This window comes from Diabrotica virgifera, chromosome 5, assembly GCF_917563875.1.
Source record: "Diabrotica virgifera virgifera chromosome 5, PGI_DIABVI_V3a".
NCBI lineage: Eukaryota > Metazoa > Arthropoda > Insecta > Coleoptera > Chrysomelidae > Diabrotica > Diabrotica virgifera.
Window position 1 is genome coordinate 242,974,887 of NC_065447.1, and position 22,954 is coordinate 242,997,840.

Sequence of the window (22,954 nt, forward strand, 5' to 3'; positions counted from 1 at the left end):
CTTGAATTAGAAAGAGACTACCGACCAAATAGGCTCATTTATCTCTGTCGCAACCGTCACCCATTTTAAGATCGTAAGGCGCAATCTAGAGTATTATAAATCTATGGTTACAAGTTACCACAACCCACAACCTGTCGATAGTAAACAAATAACCCTAACCCAAATCACTAAACGTCAATGTAAATGTATGTGTCAAGTGAAATACCGAAGTTCGGGCCCTTATTTCATTTTTTTCTTTATTTGTTGACAGAACATTCACAAAATAGATGAAAGTAACGCGAATAAACACACAGAGCAACTAGGTAAGTGTTATCACTAACAATAATTTACAGTACAAATTTTTATCATTCAGATTCTAATTAGTTAAAATCTTATCTTTTAATCAGCTGATTGCACACTTCTTATTAATGTGCCTATCTATGACGAATGTTGGCGATCGTCATGGCAATCTTTATTTTATCTGCAGCAGCGCAAGCTGCACAGATGTTGTGTTGAACCAGGTTCTGAGGTTCTTCAACCAGGACGTTCTTCTTCTTCCTGGACCCCGCTTTCCAAATATTTTTCCTTGCAGGAGGGCATATCTGGATTCATTTCCATAATGTGTCATAAGTATTCCAAGTTTCGAAATTTGATGGGCCAGTGTTGAACAAGTAATACAGTGGAACCTCGATTATCCGTCTCTCCATGAACCCTCACCCCTGTTAACCGTTAGGGTCCGTACATAAGTTGTACCTATTGCCTACATAAGCAAAAATTGAGTCATCAATTCATTTTGTCTGAGCATTGCGATAAGTCAAACGAATCGTTGAGTTGTTATGAGGAGGCAAACGGCTATCGATTGCTGACAGATGATCGATGAAATGGCAACAGAGGCAGATGAAACAGATTGAGAAGCTGACACAGACTAGGAATTTAGGTGAAGAAGCTAGAAAAGCTGCATCACAAATGCATCAATTCATCGAGTGGTATTCTCGACTACTCAAGATGAAGAAGCCAATAGGTAGAACAAAAAAAAGGTAAAAAAATAGGCAAAAAGTAGATTGTATGATCTTACGCTGATTAAGAAGTTCAGCTGTTGCAAAATGTGAAGCAACAGTAAAACAAACAAAGATTTCCGTGGGATTTTGTTCAAATTGATTTGACTGTACAAACACAAATCCCTCTTATATTTCCAAACAAAACATCCAAATAAAATTTGAGAGTTGTATGTACTACTTATGAATTAAAATTTTTTTTTCTAATGTTCTATTAACAGTCTTTTCGATTATCCGTCATACCCTTGGTCCAGTGCCCTGACGGATAATAGAGGTTCCACTGTAGAAATAAAATACCATTGGATTACATTGTCAAGCTACGGGACCTGGACAAAAAAGTGAGAAATCAAGTAAAAAAGCAAATAAACTGGTAGGATGTCTAAAACCTCGTATGAGAATTTTTTTTTCCAGAAGTTAGTTTTTTGACCTGTCAGAAACTCTGTTAAAAATATACATGTTAATGTAATGAAAATGTCATTTCGTAACTATTTTAACGTAATTAGGTTTCGTGACATTTTCATTACATTAAAATTTGTATTTTTTAACGGAGTTTCTGACAGGGCAAAAAACTAACTTCTGGAAAAAAAAAAAAGAATGTGTGTGTACTTTGTACGCACGTAAGAAGTTATACTTCTATTATATGATTTAAACGAAATTAATATACTTTTTATTTGTATTTTATTTAAATATTAAACTGATTTATACTTACTACTTCTCAAACATTTTTATTAAAACAGTGCCAAAAATTAAAATAATACAAGAATAAAACACACAGAAACACATTAAAAATGCCACAAATGATTTCTGAACATTAATTGTCGGAAATTTTTTTAAGTAAATACGTATTTTCTGAAAATAAAATTATATAATAAATATACTTACAATCATAAAATGTATAAAAAAAAATAAAAAAATAAAAGTTTCCATTGGGATTCGAACCAGCTTTTATCAGCGCGGTTGGTATTGGGGTTCATTCGCCTTGAACGCTTCGCCACGGAGACAATGCGTCATTATTTGTGAAGATCGACTAACTAAACGGATTAAACTTTTGACATTTTGAATTAAATCAAATTATTTTGATTTTGAATTGAAATGATTTAGAATTGAAAAAATACAACAAAACATAGAGTAAGAAAACAATATATTAGGTGAATATTGATAGAATTTTTGATGGTAATCAAATTATGTAAATAAAAGTATTACATACTAATCATAGATACTATCTATTTTGGTAGGTTCAAATAGGTAGGTACCTACCTATGGATTTTTTATTAGGATACTGATACATTTAACAATTATTACGTACAGTTGAGTCCGCGAGTCTTTACCCGTGCGTCATCATTTAAAGCATACGAAATAAGTCGGAAATTTACTGAACACAACGGCAAGTGGATATTATTACGATCACGGGTTATAGTATAAAATTTGACGTTATCAAATAAATAGAATGTCACATTTAAGTTTTGCTTTAAATTTTTGGTGCATAATTACAGCTACATTTGAAGTAGCTTAATAAATTATTTTATTATCATTAATTAATAAATAAATAAACAATTTATAAAAAAATTCGATAACATATTTTCTTTTTGTTATTTTATTCACTTTGGCGGAACTTTAAACACAAGCATTCAACTGTGTCAACAATGAGGTTAGCTTTGTACGTTGTCAAAATTTATCGTAAAATAACATAAACTTATTACAAAATTTCTAACTCCAATATAAAATTAGTTGTGAAAGCAACTGTTTGTATACTATAAAAAACTTCAAAATGCAAAAATTCGACAAAATAACAGCAAAAAATTCAACAAACTGACAGCCACAAAAGTAAACAAACCAAAACGTCAAAAATTGTACTTAAAATATGCGTAGACATCCCCAATCGTTTTTCTTTGTATCTATCTCTTTTCAATGCACTGAGTCTAAATTGTTCATAAAAATAACATGTGTCTTTGCTTAATAACAGGCGGCAGCTGGTTTGTCATTAATTTCATACGTGGAAGAGAATGATGCTAAATAAAAAGTATGTGTTTTATCTCGCCAGGTATTAATGACGCACGGGTAAAGACTCGCGGACTCAACTGTACCTGTTGCTTTTAACAACTATTTAAAAGTCACTACAGTTATAAAACTTTTTTGTTTCTGTCCTCACAACAATAAAACTAATATATTATACAACAGTTGTTTACCTCCATATTGAACAATTATTTATTATTGACAGACCATTTCAACATCTAATCAGAGCCCGTATAACGACTAATACAATACCATACTGTCGGTGTGCGCATGCGCGCAGATCAACAATAAATTCACCCTCAATCTCAATCGCGCCTAAAGAAGTATAACTTCAAAAATTCTCATACGAGGTTTTGCAGAATCACCGACGATATTAACATTGAGTTGAAGTCAAGAATTTATAAAGCCAGTGTAAGACCAATAATGATATATTCATCAGAAACAAGACCTGATACAGCCACAACACAAAGACTACTGGAAACGGCACAGATGAGAGTACTGAGAAGAATTACAGGAAATACTCTGAGAGATTGAAAGAGAAGTCAAGGAGATATTAGAAGTCTTCCATTCTTGTCTTTTATAATTCGGCATCATGTGCTCTTTCTTTTGTCTGAGTTGTTTTAATGCGCTGTAGAAGAGTTTTTAGTTTTCCCTATAATTTCACCCCCAAAAGGGGGTGAAACTCACCCTTAGGGCAAAAGCACACATCGGCACAATATCACTTTTTTTTCTTTGACTTGTTAGCTATGTGTATGCCAAATTTCATGACAATCCAAGCGGTTCTTTAAAATGTAGAGGTTTTCCAATATTTTACCTTTAAAAAACGTACTATTTGCCTTTGTCTCATTCCACTCATGATCTTCACATATTTGGTGTGTTTATCTTCAACTCTGAGATTTGCAGTCTGATTCCAGTAAAGGTTTCTAATTATTTTCAGATCTTGGTTGTTAATTCCTGCTTCTTTTACTGCACACTTCACCATGGGTAATTCTGGGCTCAAGCAACATATTGAAACCGCTCAAAAAACAGGAGTGCTCAAAGTCTCACAAGGCAAGCTAAATGAGTTCCCTCCTGGATTCAAACAGTTAGAAGGCAGCCTAAGAACCTTAGACATATCGGACAACAAGTTTGTAATTTTACCAAATGAAATCAGTAGATTTATGCAATTAAAACACCTTAATTTAAGTAAAAATAGGTTAGCAAAAATCCCGGACTGTATAGGGGCACTAACCAAACTCGAAACGTTTAATGCTAGTCATAATAATTTAAGTTCTTTACCGCGAACACTATCAAATTTAATCCATCTAAAACAGGTAAATTTAAGCGACAACCATATTAAAGAATTCCCTTTGATGTTCTGTGGTCTGAAACACCTCGATGTTTTGGACTTGAGCAAAAACGAGATCACCTCGGTCCCTCCTGATGTCTCAGGTTTAAACGTAACTGAACTTAACTTGAATCAAAACCAGTTGGCACACATCTCTGGCCAAATAGCTGAGTGTCCTAGGTTAAAAACCCTAAGATTGGAAGAAAACTGCTTGCAGTTATCTGCTATTACTCCCAAAATACTCCTCGATTCCAAAATTTCGAATCTATCTGTCGAAGGCAACCTTTTCGAAGCAAAGGAACTGTCTGACATGAATGGATATGATGCGTATATGGAACGGTTTACTGCTGTGAAGAAAAAGTTATTCTAATATATTAAAACTTATTGGTTTTGAAGAATGAAAGAGAAAACTTGATATTGTATGAATTTACCTGCTGCTAGTCAGTTATTTATAAAAAATTTTATATTTCCTTTGTATAATCGTTTCAGTTGTATAAATATACATAAATAAATATGTTGCCACTACTGCAAAAGGCTTATCTATATTTTTAACGCTATTAAAAAATGTTATTTAATACATTCAGTGCCAAATATGAGTTGTCTATTTGTGAATATGTACCGGGTGTCCCAATAAGAATGGCTCTCGGCCATATCTCAGGAACCGTTTATAGTAGAGCTGTGAAATAAAAAAATTTATAACAAAAGTTACCTCAGGAAAAGCCTGGAAATTATATTCATAATTGTGGGTCCACCGCTAGAGGGCGTAATTGAATATCAAAAATTAAAAAATCTAAATTTTACAAAATTTTCCTAATGAAGGGGTACTGAAAATCCGATCATGGTATTCTTCATAAAATTCTGCGCATATTTGATCTCAAATGCTATGACCGGATTTTCAATGCCCCTTCATTAGGAAAATTTTGTAAAATTTTGATTATTTAATTTTTGATATTCAATTACGCCCTCTCGCGGTGGACCCACAATTATGAAAATAATTTCCAGGCTTTTCCTGAGGCAACTTTTGTTATAAAATTTTTTATTTCAAAGCTCTACTATTGGCGGTGTGCAAGTACTTGGAAAGGGAAACGAGAAACGACCGTGCGCGAGTCGCGGAGAAATATTGCAACTATCTTAAATAATTCATATTGTCAATTGAAATTGTCAAATTTACGTATATTTCATACCTTCTGTCATTGACTCAGAAAAATTATATATTGCTCCACAATATTGATATGATATGCAATTATTATATAAAGGTAAATTTAATTAATTGTATTTTGCTTGCAGTACTGCATTTTAATAACGGATTTTATTTACTACATACAATTGTTTACGTTTGCTAAACATAACCTGCATCTTATTTTTTTCTTCTTATTATTTTTTTGGACTATGGTCTTGACAATTATCCAGCAACCAGGACTAATATAATTGGCCAATATAATTAAAAGTGCGAATAAAAGTACAGAGCGTAGAAATAGAGGTCGCTTTGCCGAACTTGCACGGTCCCAATAAACGGTTCCTGAGATATGGCATATGGCCGAGAGCCATTCTTATTGGGACACCCGGTACATACGAGATAATTTCTAGTGCCTAATACTCCACAAGGAGGAATGGAACTAGAGGGGAGGGGAGAGGGACATCTTTAGATCGATCCCTTCTTTTGTTTTTTAAAACTTTCTTTCACTACATACAGAAGTTTTCTTTTCATACAGCATAACCATAATTTTTACTGATTTGTAAAGATTGTCTGTGTCTAAGGCATAAGCCTCATCTATGGGTATAGTTAGTGTGACCAACTAGTCCGAACAATCCGGGACATGGCCCGAATTACGAAGTCGCGTCCCGGACAAGGCTTCCGGGCCATCCGAATTTTCAACGTTTTGGTAAAATTCTATTTTGAAATTTTGAATACGTTATTTCTCAGAATTCACATTCAGTTGAATTGGTGGGATGAAAAAAAGTCGACAATTTCTAGAGTGTAATACTAATACCACATCCAAAACACATGCATTTTAAATCGTGGTATTGTAGTTTTACGTAAACTCCTGTGGGCTTTTGTCTTTTCTGTAAAAATACCATTGTCAACATAGAAATGTTAAATAATCAATAAAATGACGATATTAAAATTCCATATTAAAAAATGGCCCGAATTTCATTGAAAAGTCCCGGATTTCAGGTATTTTTTCAGCCTTGTCCCGGTTTCGACTGAATTGGAGTTGGTCACACTACGTATAAGTATTTGATTAGATGTAAAGTTAAACTCAAAATTTAACTACAAGATCACTCGTAGGTTTTTGCATAAAATGTTTTACATATTAATTTGGATGTTTTTTTTATACTTTATTGATGCCAAAAACCGTATGGGATCTATTATGCCAAAAAAGCCTTGTCACTTGGCACTGAATGGGTTAAAAAACACACCAAAAGGCTGTTTTATACCATAAATACAAACATTTCACATCACATTCACATATCTAATGTTTTATATTGTACGTATATTTGTTTATATACTTTATTATTAGTTATTCGTGTTAAAAAAAATTGTCAAATAATTTTCACAAAATGTCTTTTACATAAATATTGTAATTTCCTATATTATGTCAGATCACATATTCTTTGATTATATATTGAGGGCTTATATACGCCCGCTGAAACGGCCTTTGACGATTAGTATTAAGGGCGTAGGAGCAAAATTTCGGCTCCAATGCTTTTTAAATGCTTTCATTTTTTTCGAATCCTGAAAAATTTAAATGCAGAATGAAAGGTTACATTATTACTGAGGGACAAAAGTCCCTTAGAGTAAACAAAAAGTTTCTTTTGAATGAGATCTTTGAAATTAAAAATCACACTAAATTTTTTCTTTTTTAAATCACACTCCTGTAACTTATGGAAATAAACAATGTAGAAGTTCTCATGGACTTTCGGCCCTCGGTAATAACGTAATCTTTCATTCTGCGTTTAAATTTTTCAAAAATACTTATTACTTTTCTGAGGATTCGAAAAAATGGATGCATTTAAAAAGCATTGTAGCCGAAATTTTGCGACTACCCCCTTAACGAACTGTTTTGTAAGCGATATCAGTGTGAATTGTACAATTTGTGATATTTATAATTTAGTGAATTTTTTTGGAATTTAAATAAAGCCCGGTTTTTTTTCACTTATTCGGTTATATTATATACAGGGTGAGTCATGAGGAACTGTACATACTCCTACCTTGTATAGAGGCTCCTATGGGGAATAACAAATGACCATTAAAAAGTGTCTGCTCCCATTGTTTAATAATATACAGGGCGAGTTTCGCATTTTGACAGAAATTTGTATTCGTCATAATTTTTGAACGGTCAGATCGATGTGTCTCTTATTTTGGCCAATCGTTACACTATTACCACCTAATCAACTAATTTATTCAAACTAGAAAAAAATCAGGTCCGGCTTTAAAAAAATTAGTTCGTTTGGGTCTTAGAAAAAATTTCACCCTGTATACGCTTTTTGAAAACTCTAATATGAATTTTTCAAATTAGACAAATAGGCAATTAAAATGGCATATTTATTTTTTCCGCACACGAATACTTAATTTTTTATAAAAAAATCAAATTTCACTATGAATTAAAAGTTTCGTAAAGTGAACCATAGATTTAAAAAAAAATAACTTTTATTACAAAAATTTTTTTTTGCATAAATAAGTAATTTATGTTACCATCCAATCAACTGATTTATTCAAACTAGAGAAAAATCAGGTCCGGATTTAAAAAATAAGTTCGTTTTGGTCTTAGAAAAAATTTCACCCTGTATACGCTTTTTGAAAACTCTAATATGAATTTTACAAATAAGACAAATAGGCAATGAAAATGGCGTATTTATTTTTTCCCCACACGATAACTTAATTTTTTATTAAAAAATCAAATTTGTCAAGATCGGAATTTTAACCTAAAAATGAAAAAAAAATGAACTCACGGTTTAAACTCGCTACAACTCTGTTCCATTTTAATATTTTTTTTCTGAAATTTTTACAGCACATACCTCTTACCATTGTGAAGACTATGAAAATTGTTGTAGACTTTCAGTCTTCTTCTTGTAAATAGCAAACTTGTAAATCGCAAAAATTAGGTGGAAAAATTTAAAATTTATCAATTTGATCACGTCTATGTTAAACTATAGAGTCCAAAAGAAGTGTTATGGGAAGTTTTAGATCCAGACATGTTATAGAAAAAAAAAATGGTAAAACTTTTAATTTTAACAAAAACGTTGTTTTTGTAAATTATTTTTGTAAGAAAAGTTAATTTTTTTAAATCTATGCCAAAAATTTTGCCAAACTTTTTGTGCATAGTCAAATTTGATTTTTTAATAAAAAAATAAGTAATCGTGTGGGGAAAAAATAAATACGCCATTTTAATTGCCTATTTGTCTTATTTGTAAAATTCATATTAGAGTTTTCAAAAAACGTATACAAGGTGAAATTTTTTCTAAGACCCAAACAAACTAATTTTTTAAATCCGGGCCTGATTTTTTTCTAGTTTGAATAAATCAGTTGATTGGGTGATAACATAAATTAAATATTTGTTCAAAAAAAATTCATTTTTGTAATAAAAGTTATTTTTTTTAATCTATGGTTCACTTTACCAAACTTTTAGTTATTCATAGTCAAATTCGATTTTTTTTATAAAAAATTAAGTAATCGTGTGGGGAAAAAATAAATATGCCATTTTAATTGCCTATTTGTCTAATTTGTAAAAATCATATTAGAGTTTTCAAAAAGCGTATACAGGGTGAAATTTTTTCTAAGACCAAAACGAACTTATTTTTTAAATCCGGACCTGATTTTTTTCTTGTTTGAATAAATCAGTTAATTGGTGGTAACATAAATTAAATATTTGTTCAAAAAAAATTCATTTTGGTAATAAAAGTTAATTTTGTTAAATCTATGGTTCACTTTACCAAACTTTTAATTCATAATCAAATTTGATTTTTTTATAAAAAATTAAGCAATCGTGTGCGGAAAAAAATAAATATGTTATTTTAATTGCCTATTTGTCTTATTTGTAAAATTCATATTAGAGTTTTCAAAAAGCTTATACAGGGTGAAATTTTTTCTAAGACCCAAACGAACTAATTTTTTTAAAGCCGGACCTGATTTTTTTCTAGTTTGAATAAATCAGTTGATTAGGTGGCAATAATGTAACGATTGACCAAAATAAGAGACACATCGATCTGACCGTTCAAAAATTATGACGAATACAAATTTCTGTCAAAATGCGAAACTCGCCCTGTATATTATTAATCAATGGGAGCAGACACTTTTTAATGGTTATTTGATATTCCCCATAGGGGCCTCTATGCGAGGTAGGAGTATGTACAGTTCCTCATGACTCACCCTGTATACTTATATAATATTGTAGAATGTTGTGAAAATTGTTGATAATTTCTGAAACTATTAGTACGTAGTACTAAAAGACAGTTATTACCAAAATATAGTTATAATTAAAACCACTACCTAATATTTATACATAAATCCATCGAAAGAAAGCATTGTCATGGCTAAAAACATTTTTTGAAGAGTAGTATCGTATCAAGGAAAGCTAGAGTTTAGGATAAATCTGAATAAGTTAATATTGTATCATTTTTAATCATTATGAAACAAAATATATTTTTTAATAAAATTCGTATTGTTTTTTTAACTTGTCTTGCCAGGATTAATAATTTTGTTTCACGCTCTTACACGGTGAAGAGTACAACATGATAGCGGTTTAGATGGGTAAACTGTTCATGCATTAGTGGAATAGATTCCTCGCCTCACCCAATGGCTTGATTAAGCCAGGGTTTGCAGTTTACTGTAATCGCTAGCGACAGTCACTTCATCTTGCCTCATTAGAGGGCGCCAGAAAAAGGCGTTGGTATAATATTTCAATAAATTTACCATCCGAGCCGCTCTGATGACAGGTAGAACTATAAACACGTGTCAGAGGATGGTAACAGACGCAAATTGAATCAAAACGAAACCGTATATGTTTATTTTAACAATTTTGTTGTGTGTTTTGTTGTTGTGTGAGTGACGGTGAACCAACATTACAGTTTTTTTCTGTTTACCATTCCCAACTCAGACAAACTGAGTTGCAGGTAGAAAGAAAGCACACCAAAAGCCAGATAAGCTGCCATCAAGTGTTTGATCGCAGCTTATTAAGTGTTTGGGATATTTTAGAATGTTGTGGTACTTGTAACAAATTATTAAGCACAGTTTTAACAGTACAAGTATTAACATACGCAACAAAAACAGATTAAGATATAACACGCAACAAAAATAAGATTCCAGATTAGACGACGAAATATGGAAATATATGTTTTTGTTTACATTTTAGCGACGATGTAGAATTATATTCCTAAAGTTCTAATCATTCGTTCATTTTTTTGTATTAAAAACTGACTATATTAATATATCCTTGCTTCTTATCAAACATAGAAAATAGTAATTATCTACTTGCATCCAATATAAACCTATAATTTGACATGATGATTGAGGTGTCTCGTTACTGCCTTATCTAAGTACGTGTCATTTTTTGACAATCCATAATTATTTTCTCTATTATATTAATGCGAAAGTTGCGTGGTTTCGTCACATAGTCCTAATCTCGCGATATATTTGTTCAAACCAAGTTGTTGCTAATTTAATAGCAAGATTAGGATAATTTTAACAAGAACAAACATATTTTTGTTAACATATTATCTTATCAAAAAATCTCCTTGAAGTTTAGACCAGGGCGCATCTGTAAAAATATTAGTACATTTGGACGTTGAGAGTTGACTCAAATTTTTTTGCAGAAATTACTTGAAAATAACTTAAATAATAATATTTGAGTTATCCTCCCTCTCAAAAAGGTCCGGAACATTGTTTAAATAATCAAAATATCAAAAAATGAAGGAAAAATTCGATTGTTTTCTTCGTTTTTTGATTATAACTTTAAAAGTATTCATTTTCGAGAAAAGTTGTACTGACATAAAAGTTGCGTAATTAAATTTACTACAATATAGAATTGGTTAAAAATTTAAAAAATAGTTACTCTTGTTGCAAAATAGCAATAATTGCGAAAAAACCGTACAAAAACAAGTATTCACATTTTACGTTTTACAACCATTTATGCTACACTTACAGCCGGTTTCCGAAACGTTATTCAAATCTCCGATCATCTAATCGGCTGTCAGGTTTGATTAACTGTTAACCTGTGATGGGTTTCTCAAACGCCAATTATTGTAAAATTGCATGATCGTAGATCATGTAATCGATGATCTGACATACGATTTGGTAGCGATACTGTCACAATTGGCTGTTATCCTTCAAAATGTCAATTATATTAACCTCTAAATCCAAACTTGTATCTTTAGATTTTAAAGGTGCATTCTCTCTTACGTACTGTCACTTTTGTTTGGAGCAAGAATTGAACGAGGGCATTTTAAAAATGAAGCTAGGTAATGTGACGAGAGTTGGAGATATAAAACATTTTATTTATGATCTATAATATTTTATAATCGTATTTTTATTTTTGGTCTATATATTTACTTTTTATATTTATTTTTAATTTATTTACCGGTTGTTTTATTGTCTTCAAAGTTTAGCTATAATTTCTCACACGTTTTCCCTCTTATTTACATCGCTATAATCATTATGTTCTGCTTTTTAGAGCTCTGGCCTCTCAAAAAATAACTCTATGAGTCTAGCATCCTTGTTATCTTACATTTTTAAAAGAAAAAAAAATATAAATTATATAATCAAATATAAAAAATGTCCGAGATATCCATGTTCTGCAAGTTAAATAAATATTTTAAATTATTTCTTCCATAAAAAAATCTTATTTTTATTGAATAATATGATTTATATCATTTATATATGTGTTATTTGACAATTTTTCCCGGTATTTGTTAATTACAGTAATTAAAAAACTAAAAAAAAACTCTTAACAGCCCGTTAATCGACGGATAGTCGCAGATTAGGTAACAGTCCATTTTTACCGCCGTTTGACAAGCGAAACTGGTTAATCGACCTTTCCGAGACTCAAAACACTCATGATCGGCTGTTAACTAACGATTAATCTTTTGTCAGGTGATCGACTGTTGTTAAAACTAGTTTGGTTGACGTTTCTGACGCATTTAATCTATTGTTAATCGTCGATTACATAATTTTTGAGATGATCATCCTTTCAGAAACCGGGCGTTAGGATCTTCATATTTAACCCAGAAAAACTTTATGATACAATAAAACAACACTGTAAATTTCAATAATATCGGTTTAACAGATTTTGCAAAATAAATTTTGCAATCCAGCTTTCGCAAAAAAAATCATGTTTGCGAAATGTTACAGGACTGAAAATAAAGCAGATAGCAAGTTGAAATTTTTTTTGCATATAGAAGTGTACTGTATCTTTCATTTGAAGTTTGCAAAATTAAAATCGATTAACTACCACGGCGTCAGGAATTTTTTTAAATAAACCTTAATTATTGGTTCTACGCGCAGGACAGCGGATAGTTTGCTCTGATTGAGCATTCCAATGACCTTTGATAATGATTGATACATTTTAATTTTTATTACATTTCGATATAAATAAATAAATTTGTTTACTGCAAAATAAAAACACATACTCTATCCTTTGAAATAACACTTTTTTAGCAAAAACTTTCTTTGTTCATATATTTTAACTTAGAGAATAAAAGTTTATTATTTTTAAACATATGCAATTGTTTAAACAATATTTCACAAACAATAATAAAATTAGTTTGATTTTTGTGGAATTAAAATATTAAAATACAACTAAATATAGAGTAAGAAAATAATATATTAGATAAAGATTGGAAGAAATTTTGGTGGAAATCAACTTGTATGAATCAAATAATCAAATAATCAAATAATCTTGTCCTGCGCGTAGCACCAATAATTAATGTTTATTTAAAAAATTCTTGACGCCGTGGTAGTTAATCGATTTTAATTTTGCAAATTGAAAATGAAAGGTACAGTACACTTCTATATGCAAAAAAAAATTTAACTTGCTATCTGCTTTATTTTCAGTCCTGTAACATTTTGAATAAAATGATTTTTTTTGCGAAAGCTGGATTGCAAAATTTATTTTGCAAAATCTATTGAACCGACCTTAATGAAATTTATAGTATTGTTTTACTGTATTATAAAGTTTTTCTGGGTGAAATATGAAGGTCCTAAGTGTAGCATAAATGGTTGAAAAACGTAAAATGCGAATACTTGTTTTTGTATGGTTTTTTCGAAATTATTGCTATTTTGCAACAAGGTGACTATTTTTTAAATTTTTTAACCAATTCTATATTATAGAAAATTTAATTACGCAACTTTTATGTCAGTACAACTTTTCTCGGAAATGAATACTTTTAAAGTTATAATCAAAAAACGAAGAAAAAAATCGAATTTTTCCTTCATTGTTTGACATTTTGATTATTTAAACAATGTTCCGGACCTTTTTGAGAGGGAGGATAACTCAAATATTATTATTTGAGTTACATATTTTCAAGCAATTTCTGCAAAAAAATTTGAGTCACCTCTCAACGTCCATCTCAAAACAGATGCGCCCTGGACTAGTTGGCAAGACTCTGTCTTGAGCTATTATGAACAGTTGTTTGACTCTCCGTATCTCGGTCCATTATCTGACATTATTTAACCACTTGTTTTATACCAATTCTCCAGCTTCCTTCGATTTTACCTATCATAATTAGTTGAAGAATATTATACTTTTTTCCGCATTATATGTCCAAGGTATATCTACTATTTTTTTTAAGGGGATAACGGATTTTTTGAAAGAACGAAGTTTGATGCCAGAATAGGTAGTAAATGCCTAAACCCTGAAATAAAGCAGGAGATAAAGTATACTTGTGTTTAGGTATTTAAATATTAAAGATAAAATGTATTCTTGTAGTGCCTATCTGTTTCGGATGTTGGCGACCATCATGGCAATCTGTATTTTGCACACTGCTGCTCTGAAAAGATTTGTGGTTGTTATGTTGAACCACGTACGTAGATTTTTTAGCCAGGAATTCCTTCGCTTTCCTGGTCCCCGTTCTTTCTACTTTTCCCTGTAAGATTAGTTACAGCAGTCCATATCTTTTACTGTTCCTCAGGATGGGAACATAAATATATTAACCAGTAGATTAGATAAGGTATGGGCCGCTCTCTGCATCAAGGTGTAACGCCAATATTAAGGATTGAGTGGTCTATCTTTGACTTAGGTACTTCTGTGATTCTTTTCATTAACTCCGGAGGACTTCAGAAGTATCAGCGAAGACCACCGTGTCGTCTGCGTTCCATATGTTATTGATACATTCTCCGTTAATTCGAATTTCGGCTTCAACATCATCCACTGATTGAAAGATTTCTGATGTTAAACAGCAGTGGTGATAATATACATCACTGATGGACCCCACGTTTTATTTTTATATCTTCGGATTCTCCTGCCTCTGTTAGGATAGACGATAGTTGATTCCTGTACAGATTCCTAATAATTCTTAAGTCACAGGTGTTTATTCCAATATTGGTTAATATCTCCATCAGCTTGTCGTGTTTTACTGCAAAGAAAACTGATGTAGGTGCTTAAATTTATTAGGTAAAAAAGAAAACAATCATCACATTGTATACCAAGTTTTTATCCATTTCAATGCTTTTTAGAAATAAAACCATCTACACATTTTAGTTATTACAACGTTACAATCAGTATTCAAGGTATTTTTTTACTTTAGTATTAGAAACTTTTTTATCAATTCTTGCGTAAATAATATTCAGATAATTTCAGAGGTAAGGCAATTTACTTTACAAGACCCAAATTACGAGACAGTAATTAAGTGAAGACTTTTTATTCAATTATTTATTGAAAATACTGATATCGAGAGGCGCATACAGGGTGACGATTTGAAAACTTCCCAGGATTAATATCTTCATTCCTGTAAAGATGAAAGATCGGAAGGGCAGCTCAATTGTGTTCTTAAAAGGAAGACTTTCAGTGAATATTCTTAACCCTCAAAATTCCAATGGCAGCGTAATTGGGATGAATACATTCATTCGAGCAATTCAACTGCTTTCCAACGATATTTATTTATTTAACGGTACAAATACACTTATCAAAACTAAAATCCTAAAATCTAATTATTGCCCTTATACAGTAACCGCCACCCTACTAGATACATAGGAACATTGAGCTATTACAGTCCTGGGCCCTTCACTTTTGGCAATGTTTATTTTTATGTCTAGAACGTCAGAAAATGTATAGAAACTGAATATTAACATAGAAAGTTGACAAATAATAGATCAGCTGTGTTTGAGTTGTCATTTTGTTAAAAAGTTTTAAAGTATTGTAATACTCTTGGTGTTTGAATAAAATTATTTTATCGCCAACCGTCACTAAAATCATTCATTATTGTACTCATTTGCCCTCATTTGCGGCAGTAAAGTAACACTTTATTGTACTGAAAGAAGAATTTTACTTTACCTGCCGCGATCAATCAAATTAACTGATGAATGTAAGCGGTCGATGGCAGTAATCGATTAGTTATTTGAGTGAACTTAAAATTTATTTACATTAATTATTAAAAATATTTTACAAAATTTACGACATTGTTAATTAAATTTATGCCAAAAAGTGAAATTTTGTAGTATTTTGTAATTATATTCATATAACATAAATAGTGTGACCAACTCCAATTCAGTCCAATCCGGGACAAGGCCTAAAAAAATACCTGATATCCGGGACTTTTCAATGAAAATCGGGCCATTTTTTAATATAGAAACTTAATATCATGGTTTTATTGATTATTTAACATTTTTATGTTGACAATAATATTTTTATGGGATTAAACCACAATTGGTTGTAATGGTAATTATTACATTTTTGTTAATTTTTTATGTTTCAACTTCCAATCGGGAAATCGTTCTCAAAAAAAGAAAAATTAGAAAATCAGCTGATGTTGGATTTCTATGTGTAAATATAAATTTAGGTGAATATAAAAATGTAATTATCATTACAACCAATTATGGCTTAATCCCATCAAAAATATAATTGTCAAACATGTCACAAGAAAACAGCTTCAGAACATCATTATGCTGATTACTTCTTACTATCATATTTGTCGAACGATTAAATTTACTTAAAAATGATAAGAAAACCTTTAAAAATCAATCCATTCATATTTTAAATTGACCCCAACGAACAAAATATATTCATTGTTTACATTGCTTGTTTCTTAAAATATACAATTTGTCTTGTAATGAAATTTGCTTTAAAACAATGACGGTGAGCCACCATGAATTTTTTCGTCCCACCAATTCAGTGTCATGTGAGTTCTTAGAAGAATAGCGTATTCAAAATTTCAAAATAGAATTTTACCAAAAAGTTGAAAATTCGGATGGCCCGGAAGCCTTGTCCGGGACGCCGGGACACGACTTCGCAATTCGGGCCATGTCCCGGATTTTTCGGGCTAGTTGGTCACACTAAACATAAATCAAAACTTGACAGATTTAGTAATTATTCAATATTGATAACTATCGATTGAAAATCGAAAGCGGCCATCATGCAAAAGTCATCTGTCATCACTGTCATAAAATTTTTATTACGTCTAAAATTTAAAAAAGTCTTAAATTTTAAATTGTAAGTAAGTGTTAACCAATATCAAGTTGTTGGCGATAAAATTTTGTATGCACCACGCCAGTAAAGAACCTTTATCGGACACGTCTGTTATTCGCTTCGCACGGCTCATAATATCAGACTCGTTCGATAAAGAGTAACTTTTCTGACTTGGTACATAAATAACTATTAAAGCAGAGTACCAATACATACTATTATTAGTTAATGTATTTTTGTATGGAAAAACAATTATTTTGAACAGTTCCTTGACAGTAACATGACAGGGATGAAAGTCACATCTGAGAACGGACCGGATTAGCCCATTAGCATAGCAATTAGGTACCTACCCATGTATCTAGTAGCGTGTCGCTTACTGTATATAGTCCGCCTCATTCTTTGAAATGTTTCTAGAGTTCAGTGGAATTCTCGTGATATCAGAACAGCCGTAAACCTTCTGCGAATCTCCTATCATATTCGTCCAGGGGAGTAGCAAGGGCTGGCGTAATATTATTGACGGAAATGAAGGTATTAATAATTGAGAATTTTTCAAATCGTCACCGTGTATACTCTTAAAAAGGCTTATTTTTCGCCCTGGCTAACTACCCTAGCTATCATGAGTTACTGCTTTGTCATTTTATAAAGGTTGAACACGGTTTTGTGAAGATTTCTTAATGTAAGTAAAAAATTAGACTCCCGTTTGCAGTATTGATAATAATACTCTAAAATAGTAGATGTAGCGATAGTTCTAGAAAATCTATCAAACTATGTCAATTTTAAAAATGTCTGTACCTATAGAGTGATCAAAGGAAGAAAATCTATTCTAAACTAAACTAAAAAAGCTAAAAAACCTACGATATTGTAGATAATAGTAGTTTATTTGTAATTATTAAAATGGCCGGTTTCACCAACGACAAATAGTAGTTTATTCTATGAATAAAGTTATTCGACCAATAAACTGACATACGATTTTACTAACGTCAAATAAGACTTATTTTAATTATTTATCAAATAAATATTTACTCTTCGAGTAAATTGGCAAGTTAATCTTGCTGTAAATATCTATAAGAAAGTAAATTCGTCAATTTAACTTTAAATTATCAAAATTATATTGAAACAAAATAAAAATATAAACGTCTAATAAATTTTATTCGACGAATTCGAAGCTATTCATTGATTTATTTGTTGTTGGTAAAACCGGACCTTACATGATAAATGGTTAAGTGATTGTTAGGTTAAATTTTTGTTAAGAAATGCTCAATCGCAATATTTTACTCACAGCTAGTTACACGTGTAACAACAACAGTGCAGGACTTATTATGGGTAATCCTCTAAGCCCATTGCTATCAGATATATTTATGAACCAACTTGAAACAACAATTTCTAAACATCCCGTATTTAAAAAGTTCTTATATTGGTGGAGATACGTGGATGATATACTAGTATGCTTTACAGGAACTAACAGACAACTTGACCAATTTCTATCATACATTAATTCACTTCATAGTAATATTGAGTACAATAGAAACAGAACAGAATAATTCCATAAACTTTCTAGATGTAACGATTACCAGACTACACAACAAACATGAGTTCTCCGTATATCATAAACCTACCCATACTGACACAACTATACACAATTCATCATCCCACCCTACACAACACAAATTAGCAGCCTACCATAGCATGATACATAGACTGACAGAAATTCCCATGTCAAAAAACAACTTCGAGATAGAACTAAACATCATTAAACAAATAGCAGTAAACAATGGCTGTAACGAACAAACAGTTAACAAAATTTTAAACCAACAGGAGGTGGACGCCACTGGTGATAGTAAACACGTGATAAATACGCTCCGTAAGAAAATTTCGAAACAACGAAAACTTACGAGCAGAAAATTGCGAAATTGTGACCATTGGAAAACTGGAACAATAAGCAGTGAATGTGAGTGAAATCAGAAGCTAAAACAAGAAGTAGTAAGTCAAAATCATTAATATTAAAAATAGATATAACCTTGAAAGTACGCCGGAATAGATATTCTGACATCCGCACCGTTGAAGTGTGTCAAATGTCTTACGCCTGACGTACACAGCACAAACAAACGTAACCACAGAACATATTACATATTTGCATCTATTACGCCGATAGAGTAGGCAATATATAATACATACAGCAAGAGTGAAATACGCCGATAGCATAGGCAACACACAATTCAGCAATAGTAAATTATTGAATAAAACATCGTGTACAATTAAATATGGGAGACGACAGCGAACAAAAACTGAATAAAATGATGAAAATGTTGGAAAACCTCATAACCGAAATTCGGGAAATAAAGCAGGAAAATTCTAAACAGATAACAGAACTAATTGATATGAACAGAGTTTTAACTGAAGAAAATTTCAGAATGAAAAAAGACATAGAACTGCTCGCAACAAAAGTAGAAAAGAACGAAAGAGACAAAAAGAGAAAAAACATTGTCATTACTGGTATAGAGACAGACAACGTCGGTAATAAATCTCTAAAGGAACAAGCCAAAAGTATCATGACAGATTTGCTAGAACTGCAAGTGGACCTGAAAGAAGTATATAGCATAGGGAAAAACAAATGCATCATAGAATTAGAATCATTCGGAGACAAACTGAGAGTAATGGAAGCCAAAAAGAAACTGAAGAACCATCCACATAAGAGAATATATATTGACCACGACCTCACTAAAAAAGAACTAGAAACGCAATCTATAATAAAAAGGAGGGCATCAGAGGAAAGAGAGAAAGGAAAAAGAGTGAGAATTGGATATAAAAAATTATGGGTTGATAACATACAATTCGATTGGATTGAAAATGAAAATAGATTAGAAAAACACTCATCTACGGAAAAACAAAAATTTAGGTCAAAAAACTGATGACAATAGACGAAGAAATGGACCGACAAATGGCAACGAAAAAGGAAACGAATAAGGATATGATCTTAACAGACACAACAACGAGCAACACAAAAATGAAAATACTGAAAATAGCAACGTGGAACATCAGAAGTATCAACGATAAAGAACGAGAACTCATACAGGAATTTGAAAGTTACAAACTAGACATCCTAGCAGTAACAGAATTAAAAAAGAAAGGACAGGGAACCATAGAACAAGAAGGGGGACATTTACTGTTATACAGTGGAGTAAAACCAGAGCTACGAGCGGCCGCAGGGGTTGGTTGCATTATAACAAAAGAACATATAAAGCACATGACAAGATGGGAATTTATATCTGAGAAAATATTAAAAATTGAAATGAATATAGATCAAACTAGTAACACAACAATAATAATTGTATATGGACCAGGTGAAGATGAAGTTGCAAGTAAAAAAGATGACTTCTGGGAGGAGCTGACAGATACAGTGGAAAACGTAAATGGCAGACTAATCATCATGGGAGATTTTAACAGTAGAGTAGGAAAAGGAAATGACACAATAGATGTAATTGGAATGCATGGAGAGGAGACCAGAAACAATAATGGAAATAGGTTGATCAATTTTTGCATGGAGAACAACTTGATAGTAACGAATACGTTTTACATGCACAAAGATATACACAAATATACCAGAGAAGTTAGAAGCAGAAATGAAAGATCAATAATAGATTATGTACTAATCAACAGACAAAATCGAAAAGAAATAACTGACGTGAAAATTAATAGAGGCGCAGAAATCTACAGTGACCACTACTTATTAGTAGCTAAGTGGAAAATTAAGGATAATAACCATCAAGAAATAACAAAAATGACAAGCCAGAACAAGAATAGGAACGAATCAATCAGATCCTATAAGTTACAAGACAAAAAGATTGCTGAACAATATAAAAACACTACAGAAACACACATCGAAAACAGAAGACAAATATGGCGAAGTCTGAATCTAGAAGAACTCTGGCTAGAATTTAAGGATACCATCCTAAAGGCAGCAAAAGAAACATGTGGTACAATAGTAGTAAATAAAAATATAAAACAGACAAGGTGGTGGAACGAAGAAATTAAAGATCAAGTGAAAAGAAAGAAAAGTTTATGGAAACAATACCTCGGAGACAGAACAGATAATAATTACACGCTATATAAAGAACAACGTACTAATGTCAAAGAACTAGTAACCCGAGCCAAACAGAGATCCTGGGAAGAATTTGGAACAAAATTAGAAGAAAATAGCCAAGGAAATCAAAAGTTACTCTACAGAGTTTTGAAGAACCTACGAAAGGACAAACAACCAAACATAAGACAGATCAAATCAAAAGATAATGTACTACTGACAGATGAAGACGAAATTATGAAAAGATGGAAGGAGCATTTCCAAGATCTACTAAATGGAACAACCACCAGTAATGAGTCACATGAACAAACGACCACCCCCAACGTAGAACACGACGACGAAGACGAAAATATCGATAAGAATGAAGTACTGGAAGCCATCTCGCATCTAAAAGTAGGAAAATCAGCAGGCCATGATAAGATCACACCAGAAATGCTGAAAAATCTAGGGGTGTCAGGGGTAGAGATGCTAACAGAAATTCTCAACAAAGCATGGCACTTGGGTACTGTACCAGAAGATTGGAAAACAGGAATTATATTGCCCATTTTTAAGAAAGGGGACACAAGAAATTGCGGCAACTACAGAGGTATTACGCTGTTAAGTGTGGTGTCAAAATCGTACGAATATATTTTAAACAAAAAACTTAGTTCAATAGTTGAACACAACCTAGCAGAACCACAAAGTGGGTTCAGGAAAGGCCGGAGTACCCAAGACCACATCTTTACGATCAAACAAGTAACAGAAAAAACGAGAACTACTAAAACTGAAGTATATGCAGCATTTATAGATTTAGAAAAAGCATTCGATAAAGTTTCACAATACAAAGTATGGGAAAGTCTCGAACGAAGAGATATTGATCTCAAACTGAGGCAGGCTATACAAAGCTTATATAAACGTAACAAATGCTACATCAGGAAAGATAATACCCATTCTGAAACTTTTGAGATAAATGATGGACTGAAGCAGGGAGGAGTACTGAGCCCCACACTATTCAACGTTCTCATGGATGACATCATAAAAGTAATGGAAGCAAAGACACGCAAATTACACATTGGTTACCACAGACTAGAACCTATAGGAATTTCAGTATGTGCATTTGCAGACGACCTGATGTTACTAGCACACAGCGAAGATGACCTCAAAAGGAACCTAATAATGTGGAAAGAGGAGCTGGAAGAGAGAAATATGAAAATAAACATGGAGAAAACAAAGATAATGGTCATGGGGAATGAAGATAAACAAGTAAATATAGAGATAAATAACAAGAAACTAGAACAAGTAACAACATATAAATACTTGGGTGTGAAAATAGAGAATGGAGGAAGATCAGAAGAAGAAGTCAACGAAAGGATAACCATGGCGTCCAGAATGTACCACAGCTTAAACAGAACATTCATTGGAAAGAGAGAAGTAAGCAGCAGGACAAAGATGATGGTATATAAAACAATCTTCAGGCCAATCCTTACCTATGGTAGTGAGAGCTGGGTGCTAACACAATCATCGAAAAGCAGAATAAACTCCATGGACATGAAGTACCTAAGAAAAGTAAAAGGAATTACAAGACGTGATAGAATAAGAAACAGCAGTGTGCGAGAAGAACTACAAGTCGAACCAATAACACAAATATTAGATAGGAACAAGCTTAAATGGTTTGGACATTTGTGTAGAATGAACGATGATAGACAGGTAAAACGCATATGGGAGGCAAAAGTACAAAACAAGAGAGGAAGAGGGAGACCAAAGAAAACCTGGAACGATGAAGTGGTAGAAATTCTGAGGACGAAAAATACAACGTGGACTGAAGCGAAACGAAGGGCCAAGAATAAGCAAGATTGGAGACGATTTATATATGATGTAGATGTATGAAATGTATTTGTAAACACCTTAC

The 22,954-nt window shown here is 32.0% G+C and overlaps 1 protein-coding gene across 2 annotated transcripts; it reads left to right on the plus strand.

Moving 5' to 3' along the window:
* The first annotated feature begins 116 nt into the window (after positions 1-116).
* LOC114325115 (leucine-rich repeat-containing protein 57) lies at positions 117-10,031 on the plus strand. Of its 2 annotated transcripts, none has more exons than XM_028273057.2 (2): positions 117-302; positions 3,985-10,031. In XM_028273057.2, the coding sequence occupies exon 2, from the start codon at positions 4,028-4,030 to the stop codon at positions 4,742-4,744; it is 717 nt and encodes a 238-aa protein (XP_028128858.1). In that variant the 5' UTR covers positions 117-302; positions 3,985-4,027; the 3' UTR covers positions 4,745-10,031. The 2 variants fall into 2 exon arrangements, with proteins under 2 accessions (XP_028128858.1, XP_028128859.1); XM_028273058.2 differs by having other exon boundaries at positions 120-302; positions 3,967-10,031.
* The last annotated feature ends 12,923 nt before the right edge of the window (positions 10,032-22,954 follow it).

Excerpts from the sequence above, each read along its gene's own strand:
- LOC114325115 (XM_028273057.2), top strand. The coding sequence starts at position 4,028 with ATGGGTAATTCTGGGCTCAAGCAACATATTGAAACCGCTCAAAAAACA.